The sequence below is a fragment of the Vulpes vulpes genome, chromosome 8, assembly GCF_048418805.1.
Source record: "Vulpes vulpes isolate BD-2025 chromosome 8, VulVul3, whole genome shotgun sequence".
In the NCBI taxonomy this organism is placed as follows: domain Eukaryota; kingdom Metazoa; phylum Chordata; class Mammalia; order Carnivora; family Canidae; genus Vulpes; species Vulpes vulpes.
Genome location: NC_132787.1, coordinates 100,193,703 through 100,207,560, shown reverse-complemented (window position 1 = coordinate 100,207,560; position 13,858 = coordinate 100,193,703). Strand labels below are relative to the sequence as shown.

Genomic DNA, 13,858 nt, shown 5'->3' with positions numbered 1-13,858 from the left:
CTTCAACAAATAATTCACCGTTCTGGGTTGGAAGGCTCTCGTTTATCTCCCCTGTGGTCTTGCGCTCTGTTACTGCCTTGTGCTACCTTGACTTTGCAGTACCTTCTTTCAAGTGCAAAGTTACTTAGGTCAAGGACAAGCTAAGAAGAGGAAGGGGGCCCACCCAGGGGTGGTTCTCATTGGAGAAGGGATTATTAACTAGTCCCAGTACATCAGGGACTGAAGGAGCAGCTTCAGAAAGCTCAACCTAGAACCCAAATGCTATTGGGTTGATGGAGGGTTCGCGGAGATACATGCCTTCCGCCCACAGCAGGCAGGCTGGGATGGGGGAAGAGAACTAAGCCATTACTGCACCTGCATTATAAACCAAGGACTTTATGGATGCTACCCCACTTAATCCTCATGAAATGCTAATTCATTTATTTATTAGATGGTATTTATTTGAGAGAGAGAGAAAAAAAGAGTGTGCACATGAGAGGAGGGTGGGGCTGAGGGAGAGGGAGACTCCCCACTGAGCAAGGAGACTGATGCGGGGCTCAATCCCAGGACCCTGAGATCATGACCTGAGCCAAAGACAGATGCTTAACTGACTGAGCCACCCAGGGGCTCCCATGAAATGCTCATTTAAAGATGAAGACATTAAGACTCAGAGTGGCTATCTGGATTACCCAGTCTAGCAGTGCTCACTGGCCCGTCTGGCTTCGGAGTTCGGTCCCTTCCACTATTCATGGCAGATACGGTGCAAGGTGCCGGGTGAGGTGGGATCGGTTCCTTCTACTTAGGAGCAGCTAACCTTGAGAGGGGGGTTACACATAACAGGACCCCGATAAAGAACGCAAGTGGATTATGCAAGCTTGGCGGCAGGCTGTGTGCAATCTGTGGAGACCTGTAAGGGAAAAGATCTGCATTCCTTTCTGGAGTCTCCAGCTGATCTTTGAGGAAAGGATTTGAAGCAGAAAAGAAAGAGACTTTCTAGGCCAGAAGCAGCAGTTTCTGGATATGGACAGATAGAGGCTTATCATCCATCACTGTTTAAACACAAGGAAACTGAAAGGGCCCCTGGGCAGATATTCAGGTGGGCCTGGGTGGTCCTGGGAGTATAGGGCGTGTCATTAGCATCGGAGGAAATTGAAGTTAGCAAGAATCAATGGGCATATCAAGCATCTATTATGGAATCACCTGAAGAGGGGATCTGAAAACGTTGGTGGAGTTGGTGGTGTGGATGTACCCAAACTCATTCATGAAGACAGAGAAAGGAGTCCTGGGAAAGAGATGGGGAGTAGGAAGTTTCCCTTGTTCAGAGAGGCAATGCCAAGTGGATTCGCAGAGCGCATGTGCAGTGAGGACTCCTTGCAGCCCTCTGGGCTCCTTGGAAGACTGGGTTCCCCTCTGTGCAAACCCTCCTCGAGCTTACAAAGGGGCAGTCTATTGCCCTCACGCATCACCATGGTGCGTGGCCCTGAGCAACCCACCCGCCTCCCAGGACAGCATTCCCACCTTGCCTTTTCTTTCCCACGGGGAAAATCAGGTAAATGGAAATTTCAGTTCTACCACAGCGAGAGCACCTTCTAGCCACGCAGTGCTTTGCAGTTTACAGAGCATTTTCACGCCCCCCAGTTTTGGGCTTTCCCCGGGGCTCTGTAATACACTCGGCCTGGAGAAGGCTTCCCAGGCCAAGTCACAGCCTGTTAGGGGGGTGCAAGGCCTGTCAGATACTTACTTCTCTTTTTCCAAATCTGTAAATTACCCGCATCCAGTGGGGATCATTTTTGTTTTAAATGTTAATTGTGCCAATAACACTCTCCACCCCAAAACCCCCTCGTTGCTGGATCTCAAATTTTCCATCAGCCTCAAAAGTCAAAAAAAAAAAAAAAAAAAAAAATTCTGTCCTGCCTTGGGCACATGCAACATCTTGTACTTTAAATGGCTTTGGCTGGCTTGATTCTAATCCTAATTAAACCAGTACCATTTTGTCCCATCTTCATCTCTTTGAACCCCCTCAGCTCACTTAGTTCAGCATCACTTTGGTCTGAAAGAATGCCAACCAGCCTGGGAAACGAAAGAGAACATGGGGAAATGACCTTACGCTTCATGAAAGGCTCCTTTACTTCCTCCCAAATGATGAGCTTAATGATTCACTTTCCTAGGGCGTAACAAAAATATTTTTTGGAAAAATATCCAAAATGAAAAATCAAATTTGCTCATAATACCACTGGTAAAAAAAAAAAAAAAAATATATATATATATATATATATGTGTGTGTATATATATATATATATATACATAAAGTATAAAAGTAATAAGTATAAAATAAATTATAAAAATAAGTATAAAATAAAGTATAAAAGTAAGAGGAAAGTTTCTCCCTCTACCTGTCTGATTCCATTCTTCCAAATAAACTATTAACAACTTGTTGCACATTCCACCCAGTTGGTTGTTGGGTGTGTGTAGACATTATCTAAGTATGCATGTATTGAAACGCCAGATACATTGATCTATACCTTGCTTATTTCCCTTCTTAAGCACAGATATTTTCCTAGTCATTACCTATAGATCTAATGCATTATTTTTAATGGCTGCCTATTATTCTGCTACATGGATATATTATGATACAGTCAACCCTTCTCCTAATAGATGGGCATTATGTGTTTTCAGAATTTTTGTTACGAGGAAAAATCTTGCAACACGCATTCTTGTACATATATTTTTGTTTTATTCTGTCTTGTAAAATGGAAAGCTGGGATTGCTTTTACTCCTGGAGCTGGAAAACCAGCCCTTGGGGAGAAGCCCCCCACCCCCTCCTCAGCCTTGCCAACACTTGGGCCAATCTGCTAGACCAAAAAAATGTTAATCTCTTTGAGATTTAATTTGCATTTCCCTGACTACTAGTGAAGCTGAGCATCTTTTCATATGTTTATGAACAATTTGCATTTCCTATGCAGTGAATTACCTACTCTTATTCTGGACTCCTACTACTATGAGGCTGTTTTTGCTATTCAATGCATAGGAGCTCTTTTAATACATGGGATATACCTTTTTATCTCTTACATATGAGGCAAGTATTTTCTATCACACTCTTGTCTTTTTTGACTTTGTTTAGGGTATATTTTAACTGTAAGTTTTAATTTGTATTGTAGTCAAATATATTCAGTTTTTCCTTCCTTGTTTCTGGGCTGTTTCTCTTAGAAAATACTCCAATCTCTATTTTCTTCTTATACTTTTATATTCTTACTTCTTTCTATTTAAATCTTCAATCTAGGCTTTTCTTTTTTTCTTTTCTTTTCTTTTTTTTTTTTTTTTTTTTTTTTTTTGTTGTTGTTGTTGTTTGTTTGCTTTTTGTCTTGCAATTGGGTAAGGCAGGGAGCTAGGTTGACTTTATTCCAAATGAAGAGTCAAGGATTTCATCAGCAAAAATTGATGCATGTTGTTGTTGTTGTTGTTGTTGTTGTTGAAGGGACCCAGTGAAGTTCCTGGGAGAAGCTGGTCCCTGAAGCTGGACCCAGCAGATCCTTGACTTATGATGCTGGGGGAAGGAAATACCTAGATATTGTGGATCTCCTAGGCAGTCATGGGTTAGACCCTTCTGGATGTGTGTGTGGTTTGTTTTGTTTTCAATAAAGGGATTTGTAGACCAAAACATTCTTCCACAAAATTCTCCTTATTTATAAACCTGATCCTGTGTATAACTCTATGCTATCCGTTGGTCTGCTTTAGGACTATATTCCTGAGTCCATGTTGAGCTCTTTGACTCATCTCTGTTCTGAGTTGGGACAGAGTAGATGCATTCTGAACCCAAACCTTGCCTTCGAAGCCATCTGAAGATTTTCTTAATGTGCATTCACACGGCCTGAGAGTATTTGAATGTCTTAAAGAGAATGTGCAGGTTTTCTCTACAAGCGGGCTAGGAAGCCGCAGTAGCCAGGTTTCTCGGCCGACAAAGTCTTTTATCTTTCCATTTGCAAATGAAGGCACCAATAAATACTTGTTGAATTTTATCATTCTGTTAACCTTCAAATTCAGACTTGTCAGTAATTACTGGTTTGCATTAAAAGGAGGAGATTAGAGATTGAGGTCCTGGAAGGAGACCTGATTTGCTGGGAGGCACACAGAGTAAACGGGTCACTTGTCTCCCTGTCCCCTCTTCTGTTTTTTGTCAAGGGACAAAAGACTAATGGCATGGTGAAGGGCACAAGTCTGGCAAGAGGACAAGGCTGGGACTTTTAAACGTGGTGACAAGGGCCACCTTGGCCTATTTTAGCAGTCTTCCTCTCTTTTTGGTAAAATGGTATGGCAGGCTATTTTGAGTGTCTTTCCTGGGCACTGCTACTGCTGGGGACCCGAAGAAGGTTCCCTCTAACTGTTGCCAATAAACAGAAACCATCTTGGAAGAGGAGGCCGCCTTAGGACTCATTCAGGGATCTCTGCCTTGAACAAAATCATCAAGTACTTACTGTATACAGGTACTTTGCTTTGCCTTTGAGGATCCCTCCTCAGCAAAACAGACAAGGCCTCTCCTTCCGGAGCTCACAGGTCGAGTGAAGAAGGCAGAGCCCGTTTCCCCCCGGCAGCCTCATGGGGGAAGCAGGCATTAAGCAAACATTCCCAGGCATATATAATTACAAATGGCAGTAAGTGCTCGGAAGGAAAATCCAGGATGCTTGCAGAGAATACAGCAGGAGGGCTTGGTTTAGATTAGGGGGTTAGGGAAAAGCAGAAGTGGGGGTGTTAAAGGCTTTTGCAAAGGTGAAGTGTTTTACATATGTGAAAGAAATAATAATAATAAAGGTGCTTGGAAGGGCAGCTCATCCTCATTCATGGGCCACTTCCTAGAACTCTGGGAATCTGCCTCTCTCTCCAGAATTATGTAGGCATCCAGGGTAAGGGCTGGAGGAGCCCTTCACAAATGCTAATATGTGAGCATTTTACAGGCTGCCCCCTGACCCTCTGCATCCTCATCTGTAACTAGTTTGAATGCTGAGGTGAATGGTCGGGGATGAGCTGCATTTCCAATTTGGGAAGAGGGAGGTGGAGCGGCTTTCGCACCCCAATGAGGGTGTGTGTGTGTGTATGGGGGGGGGGGGGCAGGTTCCCCAACCCCAAACCACCTGGGGAATGTTTTACAAGGGAAAACCCATCTCGTGGTGTATCTGGTTGTTGAAGGGGGCTGCCCAGGGGACCCTAGGTTTTCTGGGGAGTTTCGGGGGTAGGGGCAATGATCTCTGATCCTCCCCCCTTCCCCCTATAAGATAGCTTGACCAGAATGAAATGAGGATTTCACAGTGGCGGTGGGATGAGAGGCCCATACGGCCGGCCCGGGGTCTTAACGTCCCCGGAAGCCTCCCGATCCGGTAGCATCAGTCACAGATGACACTCACACCAGGTGCTGGGCGCTGTTCTAAGCGCTTTTACAACGCTCTTTCCTCAAAACAACCCTATGACGTAAGCACTGTTGCCAACCCCAGCTTCACAAAGGAGGGAACCGAGGGACCCAGGGGCCAAGCAGCCAGGGCAGCTTTTCTTTTTGTCTCCAACATCCCGGGCTCCGGGGGTCTGGAGCCGAGGTCCGGCCTCCAGGACGTGTGGACCACCCCTTGGATGTGTGAGCCTCGTCGGCCTCCCCAGAATTGGGGGAAATCACTAGTTTTGAAAAGGCGAACTTGGGGGCCCGCGGGGACGGGTGTCCCGCTCCTTCCCGGTGGAGGCCGCGGGGCGGGGTGGGGGCGGGGGCGGCCTGGGTGACCGCGGGGCGGGGGCGGGGCGGGGGCGGGGGCGGCCCCGCTGCAGCCCCCACGCCCGGCCCCGCAGCCCCGCAGCCCCGCTTTCTGCTCGGTGTCCGCGAGGTGTCGCCTTCGGCCGAAGAAACCACCGCGGCGCCACCCTCGTAGCCCGAAGTTATTTATTTATTTTCAAACAAGGGGGGCGCCCCTCTCCTTTTCCATTTAAAACTAGCAACATCCTGCGGTCTGGTTCCTAAATGGGCGCGTCCTCCTCCTCCTCCTCCTCCTCTTCCTCCTCGGGGCCTGCACCCCTCGGTCCGCCTCCCCTCCGGATCGCACCCCAGCAACCCCACCGCCGGGCCCCTCCACCTCGGCGTCGCGCTCAGCCCAACACAAACGCCGTCGAGGGCGGGGGCTGGGTTGGGAGCCTCGGCTTCCCCCGCCACCCCCCTCCCGTCCCCCGCCGCCCCCCGTACACACCCCCGGAGCCCTCCGGAAAAAAAAAAAAAAATTTAATGCCAAGCAATTGCCAGGCCCGCGGGGTGGGTGCTGCATTGCAACGCGCGGCGCGCAGCTGGTTCGCAGAGTGCGCCGGGTGCAAGCCCGGGGGTCTAAAAGCGAGGGAGGAGCACACCCCGGGCTTTCCCAGCTTTGCAGCCTCCTCTCTGCAAAGAAGAAAAGCAAGTGGCTTTTGGCGCGAAAGCCTTGGCGCCTCCCCTGATTTTTATGGAAATCAAGAGGGCGGGGTAAAGCCGCTCTCCTCTGCCTCTCTCCCTCCCCCTTGTCTGTGCCGCAGCCCCCTTCTCTCCCCGCCCCCCGGGTGTGTCAGATTTTTCAGTTAATAATATCCCCCGAGCTTCAAAGCGCAGCCAGTGACAGTCATCTGTCTGGACGCGCTGGGTGGATGCGGGGGGCTCCTGGGAACTGGGCTGGAGCCGAGCTCGCGCTAGCCAGGCGCAAGCGCGCACGGACCGCGGCCACCCGAGCGCCGCCACCCCCGGGCCGCCCGGGCACCCCCGCGCAGGACCGCCGCTGGGTCCCCGGCAGCCGGCGGGAGGTAAGGAGCGGGGGCGGGCGGGCGGGGGGGGGTGGCGGTTTGCAAACTGCCCCGCGCCCCCAGCCCCGGACGGGATCGCGGCTCGCGCACCGGGCGCTCCAGTATCCTCGGGGGACTGCTGCTGCTTCCGAAACAAAACCATCTCGGGGTTTTCCCTGAAAAGCCAGTTCCAGCCCCGGAGGCACCCCGGGTGGAAGAGACCCGCCCTAATCCTTTTTACAGCCTTTGCCGGGGGGTGGTGGTGGTGTAATGGCTTCATCGAGAAGAAATTCGCCCTTCTCTGGAAGGCGCATCGGTGTTGAGCTGACGCGGAGCCGGTGCGTCTCCACCCGAAGCTGAGGTTCTCCGAAGGGTGCCCCTGGAGGAAGAAGGGGTGGGTGGGGGGGGGGTGAGACTAGGGCGAGGCCGCCGCGGTGGTAATCTGGGTCACGTCTGCTCCAGCCCCCTGGAGACGCGGCTGTCCTGGCCACCGTGCACATTCCCGGGAACTGGGGTTCGGGCGCTCCCCTCTCCCAGGAAGACGACGTTGTTGGGGGCTCGGAAGAGTGGGGGTGGGGTTAGAGAGGTTCAAAATAGGCTCTTGGCAGGACTCCCCTGCAGCGGACGGACTGCTGGGGGGCGTCTGCTCTAATCTGGGACGTGGGGGGCGGCGGGGGGGCGGTGTGTGGGTTTGGGTGCCCGTCGTCGGTCCGGGTCTAAGAGAAAGGCGTTTTCCCTTTGCAAAGTTTCCTAAACCCCCCGCTCTCTTTTGCACTCCCGAGGTTGCAATTTTACAAAGGAGGGATTGAGGGTACTCGAGATCTCCTTCCCGGTAGCTGGGTTGGAGCCCTGGGGCTTCCTCTGAGCAGCGGGACCTCCGCGGTGCAGCCGGGTTGTCGGGGAGCTGGAGGGAGCTGGGAGTCTGCAGCCCGGAGCAGCCCCCTCCCCCGCGGCACTGCCGAGTGTGAATGAAATGGCAGTTTCCAAAGTTGCAGAGCCACGCCACCACCCCCCGCATCTGCATGCCCCCTCCCACCCCCTGTCGTAGACAGCTTGTACACAAAAGGAGGGAGGGAGCGAGCGGGCGAGAGCCAGAACTTCCTCCACCTTCGGGAGCGCCAGGCGGGGTGGGGGGGCCTGCCGGGGAGGCCGAGGAGCCGGGTGCGAGGGGCGCCCCTGCCCGCCCCCGCCCGCGCCCGCGCCCGCGCCCGCGCCGCGCCCCGCCCCCGGCCGGCTCCGCTCGCCCACCCTCTCCCGGTGTGTCTGTCGGTTGCAGTGTCGGAGATCGGCGCGGGCCCCCGCCCTCCGCGCCCCCCACGGGAAGGAAGCACCCCCCGAACTAAAAGGAGCGGAGCGGAAAGCAGCGCCCAGTCGCCGGCCGGGAGGCGAGCCGATGCCGAGCTGCACCGCGGCCACCATGCCGGGCATGATCTGCAAGAACCCGGACCTGGAGTTTGACTCGCTGCAGCCCTGCTTCTACCCGGACGAGGATGACTTCTACTTCGGCGGCCCCGACTCGACGCCCCCGGGGGAGGACATCTGGAAGAAGTTCGAGCTGCTGCCCACGCCCCCGCTGTCGCCCAGCCGTGCCTTCCCCGAGCACAGCCCCGAGCCCCCGAACTGGGCCACCGAGATGCTGCTGCCCGAGGCCGACCTGTGGGGCAACCCGGCCGAGGAGGACGCGTTCGGCCTGGGGGGCCTGGGCGGCCTCACCCCCAACCCGGTCATCCTGCAGGACTGCATGTGGAGCGGCTTCTCCGCGCGCGAGAAGCTGGAGCGCGCCGTGAGCGAGAAGCTGCAGCACGGCCGGGGCCCGCCGGCCGCCGGCCCCGCAGCCCCGGCCCCGGGAGCGGGCGGCGCCAGCCCTGCGGGCCGCGGGCACTGCGCGGCGGCGGGGGCGGGGGCCGGGGCCGGGGCCGGGGCCGGGGCCGGGGCGGGGGCGGGGCGCGCCGGGGCCGCGCTGCCCGCCGAGCTCGCCCACCCGGCCGCCGAGTGCGTGGACCCCGCCGTCGTCTTCCCCTTCCCGGTGAACAAGCGCGAGCCCGCGCCCGCCGCTCCGGCCGGGGCCCCTGCCGCGGGGGCCGCGGGGGCCTCGGGGGCCGCGGGGGCCTCGGGGGCGGGCGCCGCAGCCTCGGCCTGCGCCCCTGCGCCCGCGCCCCCGCGCCCCGGCGGCCGCCCGGCCAGTGGCGGGGACCACAAGGCCCTGAGCACCTCCGGAGAGGACACCCTGAGCGACTCAGGTGAGGCCCGTGCTGCCCCGGGGCCCTGCGGCCGGAGTCGCGCTCCCTTTGTTACTCCCGGCGGGCCCGGGGGGCGGGGGCGGGGGCGGGGGTCGCGTTCCTCCAGGCCGAGCCCCGGGATGACGAGCCGAGGGGCAGCGGCAGCCGCCGGGAGGGTGACCCCCAGGCGCACCTTGGCCCAAGTTCCCTGCACCCTGCGGCCCCCGCCCCGCGCCCCTGCGCTGCAGCGGGTCTGAGGGATGCGACTGGGAGAAGTTGGGGGGCTCAGGCCGGCAGCAGTGCAGAGCAGGCGCCGGGTTGCGTTTTGGGGGCAGAAACCTGTTAGCACGGGGTGGAGAGGGGGCCGCCTCCGGGTCAGGGGAGGAGACACAAAGGCGGCGCAAAATGCCTTGGAGGGCGCAGGAAGGTAGGGGAGCACAGATGGCTCCTGCCGGTTTTCTTTATTTATTTTTCTCGAGCCTGGGTCGTCTTCCCCGCCCTCGGTGGGTGGGGGGCTGTTTGCTCCTGGTCGGTGGCCAGCAGGCGGCGGTGTGCTGGCCAGCGGCCGGCCGAGGATCCGCGGGCCCGGGGTGCTGGGCGCACCCCCCCCTCCGCCCAGCAGCTGGTGGCAAGCACAGCAGCGGTTCTGGCCCTTCTCAAGGGGTCTGCCTCTTTACGGGGTGCAGTGCGAACTGGGTCCGGTTTTGTCCCTGGCGAGGGCTGCGGGACTGATTGCAGATGTAGGTGGTTTGTGACCCGGTGCCCTTCACGGTGAGGGCGGGCCCTTAGGCCCTCCGGGAAGGCGCACACCCTGGAAGCCCCCATCGGTTGGTTCTATTGTGTGCCCACGTCTGCCTTACACGGTAGGGTTGGGTTGAAAAAACCCTGACTCTGCCTGGGACTTTGGAGGTAAAGAACTCTGTCCAAACACTTGAATAGCCCTTGAGCTGGCAGTCGGGAGCTGGGGCCCCACGGGATCTTGAAAACCAGGGTTCTCAGAAGGCAGGTGGCTGAAAAGCCTAAATTTCCTTGAGGGCCGAGGATGGATCCATCGGAGGCTCCTGGAAGGAAACTTGGTGATAAGCCTTCGGTTGGAATCGGGTCTGTCCCTTTAATGTCTGTGCCTTGACAGCTCTGGGTGAGGAAGCACTTCCTTCCAACAGCTGTCTTCTTGGCAGAAAACCAAAACATTGGCTTAAAGGGACCCACAGACTGGAACAGCCTCACATTTCGGCTTTAGAACAAATCCCACAATTGTTCAGCTTTCCGGCCCCCTTCAGATCAAGCAGAAGATGTGTTTTGATTTTCATGCTTGCGTTTTAAACCATAATTTTCGATCCCAGCGAGGTAGTAAAGGAGGGATGGGGTGGGGGGTGGGGGTCGGGAATGCAGACACGACGCGACAGGTTTTTTGGTTACTGTTATTGCCGGGGACTCTGGGGAAGAGGCGCCCCCACTTTGGGGTTCAGAGTTCCTGTGGATTCTGACTTCGTGGTTAGGATTTGGTCTTTGTTAGATGAACACCTGCTTACTGCGTGCAACTCAGGTTTACGGCAGGCAGATTATTTTTCTGCCTTAGTTCCATTAAACTGCCTTAAACTGCCCTTCACGCTTCAGGACTGGAGATCAAATTCAACTATGTGTCAGTTGCTAAGCGAGGTTCCTAAAATGGGGGTCCTCCGTGTTTAGGTGTGGAGATAGAAATGGGAGTGAGTCTCTGGGAAAAACTAGTGATGAGCAGAGCTTCCCGTTTGCTGAGCGTCTACCTGCGAGGCCCGGTTCTTTACGTGTTACCTGTCCAACTCCAGAAGCCTGTGCTGTATTATCCCCATTGAAACCGAGGCTTCAAGTTTAAATAACTCGCCCAGGGTCCCATAACTAGTGTGTGTGTGTGATGGGAGTCCGATTCTTCCCAGCCCCAAAGCCTAGGCTGATGTTGTTGCCACCTGCTGAAGTCTTGAGCGGAGGCTGAAAGGTCTAGGAGCGTGGGCAAGGTGGAATTTCCAGATGTACTTCATTTCCGAGCCGACCGGTAGCATCCTGTCCACATATGTGCGGGCGGATTGGCGATGCTTGCTAGCCGGGCCGGCACCTGCCCTAAGAGACGGTAGAGGTCGGGGTAAGTCCCTGTGTGTCTGACCAAAAGAATGACTCCCATCTTGTTCCCAGATGACGAAGATGACGAGGAGGAAGACGAGGAGGAGGAAATTGACGTGGTGACCGTGGAGAAGCGGCGGTCCTCCTCCCACAGCAAGGCGGTCACCACCTTCACCATCACTGTGCGCCCCAAGAACGCCGCCCTCGGCCCGGGGAGGGCGCAGTCGGGTGAGCTGATCCTCAAACGCTGTGTCCCCATCCACCAGCAGCACAACTACGCCGCCCCCTCTCCGTACGTGGAGAGCGAGGATGTGCCCCCCCAGAAGAAGATCAAGAGCGAAGCATCGCCCCGCCCCCTCAAGAGTGTCATCCCCCCGAAGGCCAAGAGCTTGAGTCCCCGCAACTCCGACTCGGAGGACAGCGAGCGGCGCCGCAACCACAACATTCTGGAACGCCAGCGCCGAAATGACCTGCGCTCCAGCTTCCTCACGCTCAGGGACCACGTGCCAGAGCTGGTGAAGAACGAGAAGGCCGCCAAGGTGGTCATTTTGAAAAAGGCCACCGAGTACGTCCACTCCCTGCAGGCCGAGGAGCAGCAGCTTTTGCTGGAGAAGGAGAAGTTGCAGGCAAGACAGCAGCAGTTGCTAAAGAAAATTGAACACGCGCGGACTTGCTAAACGTCTCTCGGAACCGGACAGTCACTCTGCCACTTTGCACATTTTGATTTTTTTTTTTTTTTAAACAAACATTGTGTTGACATTAAGAATGTTGGTTTACTTTCAAATCGGTCCCCCCCTCCCCCGAGTTTGGATCTGGGTGGGGAGCAGGACCTCCGGAGAGGGCCGGCCTGATGGGATGCTGGGTGGCCCTTCGCGCTTTCCCCTCCGTGTCCCCTCCGAGACCGCGGTCGAAGTTCATGACAGTCGGGAGCCTCTGGGCTGTTGAAGTCACCTTGTTGGTTCCAAGTTTCCAAACAACAGAAAAGTCATTCCTTTTTAAAATGGTGCTTAAGTTCCAGCAGATGTCACAGAAGGGGTTTGCCATTTGATAACCCCTGGGGAACATTTCTGTAAATACCATTGACACACCCGCCTTTTGTATACGTCCTGGGTAATGAGAGGTGGCTTTTGCGGCCAGTATTAGACTGGAAGTTCATACCTAAGTACTGTAATACCTCAATGTTTGAGGAGCATGTTTTGTATACAAATATATTGTTAATCTCTGTTATGTACTGTACTAATTCTTACACTGCCTGTATACTTTAGTATGATGCTGATACATAACTAAATTTGATACTTATATTTTCGTATGAAAATGAGTTGTGAAAGTTTTGAGTAGATATTACTTTATCACTTTTTGAACTAAGAAACTTTTGTAAAGAAATTTACTATATATATATGCCTTTTTCCTAGCCTGTTTCTTCCTGTTAATGTATTTGTTCATGTTTGGTGCATAGAACTGGGTAAATGCAAAGTTCTGTGTTTAATTTCTTCAAAATGTATATATTTAGTGCTGCATCTTATAGCACTTTGAAATACCTCATGTTTATGAAAATAAATAGCAATTAAATGATGAAACTTCCCCCCCCCCTTAATAGCACTAGTTAAACTCTATCCCCTCTATCTGTTGAGTATAAGTGGTACAGAAGTTTTGGAGGGACCTTAGGCTCCCTGGGCAGCCCTTTTATGTCTCAGCCCTTTATATCTGTGCAGCCCCAGCTGGGGAGGGGCCACTCTTCCCACTCCGGTGTGGAGGGAACGGTTTAGGAAGGTGAAGGTATTTCTTCCAGATTACACAGAATGGAGACAGTATTTGTGACTCTGCGTTCTAACAATTAGCATTCAAAGCACTTTCATATGTTGGCCTTTTAAAGGAATTAAGCTCAGACACCAGTCTTGGTCAACTCTTTAGAGTAAGAAGTAGAATCAAGACATGGGGCTGTGAAACTGCCTATATTGGTGATATTTATTCCATTGATGGATGGCTTTATAAGCTCATGTAGCTTGTCTCCAAGAACATTTTCTTCAGGATGCACCAGGATTTAAGGTTCTGATTTTGGCATTGTAGCAGAATAAAAAAGAATGAAGTTGGTCCCTCCCCTGAAGAAGCGCTCAATCTTATGCACAAAAAGAACTCCTTGAAGCAATAGTTGTGTGACCCAGATCAAGTGTCCTGTCCCTTAAGGAGAGACACTGGGGCATGTATAGCTCTGTTGATTTCACACAAGTATTTGAGCTGCCCTGTGGAAGCAGGATTAACCTTTGCGGGCTCTGGAGGACAGCCAGGGTCAATGGGATGGAGGGAGGCACAATTCAGTTAGAAGGAGTTTCTGAGTTTCCCTGATAGGTGTTACCTTTGCTTCTGAGGCAATTAGGTTATCCTAACAGAAAGTTTACAAATAACCTATCTCTGGGGTGAAAAGTAGCACAGGGTCATGTGTCTAAGGTTTCATTCTTCAGAAATTTAGCTCTGAACTGAAGAAGGTCTCTGCTTTGTCAGTGATGATAATGCTTGTCTTGGTCTCCTGGCTTGGGGATGAGAGAATCCAGGTCGTAGGAGTCCCTGTCTGCTTCAGTTATTGTATGAAGGCCAGTGGGGAATTAGAACTCCGGTCCTCAGCTCAGTTGATAGCCATAAACCCTAAAGCTCTGAGGTTGGCGATACTGCTTTGGACACTGATGGTCAGAGAGTGTTGAGAATCCTGAGAATCCTGTTCAGTCTCTCCACTTGCCCCCACCCCGCACTGGAAAATCATGAAACTTTGAAAGTCCTTTTAGAATTGTCATTCC

General features: G+C 53.7%; 1 protein-coding gene across 1 annotated transcript; it reads left to right on the top strand.

The window, feature by feature from the left end:
- Positions 1 to 6,516: 6,516 nt before the first annotated feature.
- MYCN (MYCN proto-oncogene, bHLH transcription factor) lies at positions 6,517 to 12,646 on the top strand. Its single transcript, XM_072767680.1, has 3 exons — positions 6,517 to 6,774; positions 8,030 to 8,993; positions 11,142 to 12,646. The coding sequence occupies exons 1-3, from the start codon at positions 6,622 to 6,624 to the stop codon at positions 11,744 to 11,746; spliced, it is 1,722 nt and encodes a 573-aa protein (XP_072623781.1). The 5' UTR covers positions 6,517 to 6,621; the 3' UTR covers positions 11,747 to 12,646.
- The last annotated feature ends 1,212 nt before the right edge of the window (positions 12,647 to 13,858 follow it).

Excerpts from the sequence above, each read along its gene's own strand:
- MYCN (XM_072767680.1), top strand. The coding sequence starts at position 6,622 with ATGCGGGGGGCTCCTGGGAACTGGGCTGGAGCCGAGCTCGCGCTAGCC. Across the intron at positions 6,775-8,029 it reads TCCCCGGCAGCCGGCGGGAG|TGTCGGAGATCGGCGCGGGC; the intron begins GTAAGGAGCGGG and ends TGTCGGTTGCAG. Across the intron at positions 8,994-11,141 it reads GGACACCCTGAGCGACTCAG|ATGACGAAGATGACGAGGAG; the intron begins GTGAGGCCCGTG and ends TCTTGTTCCCAG.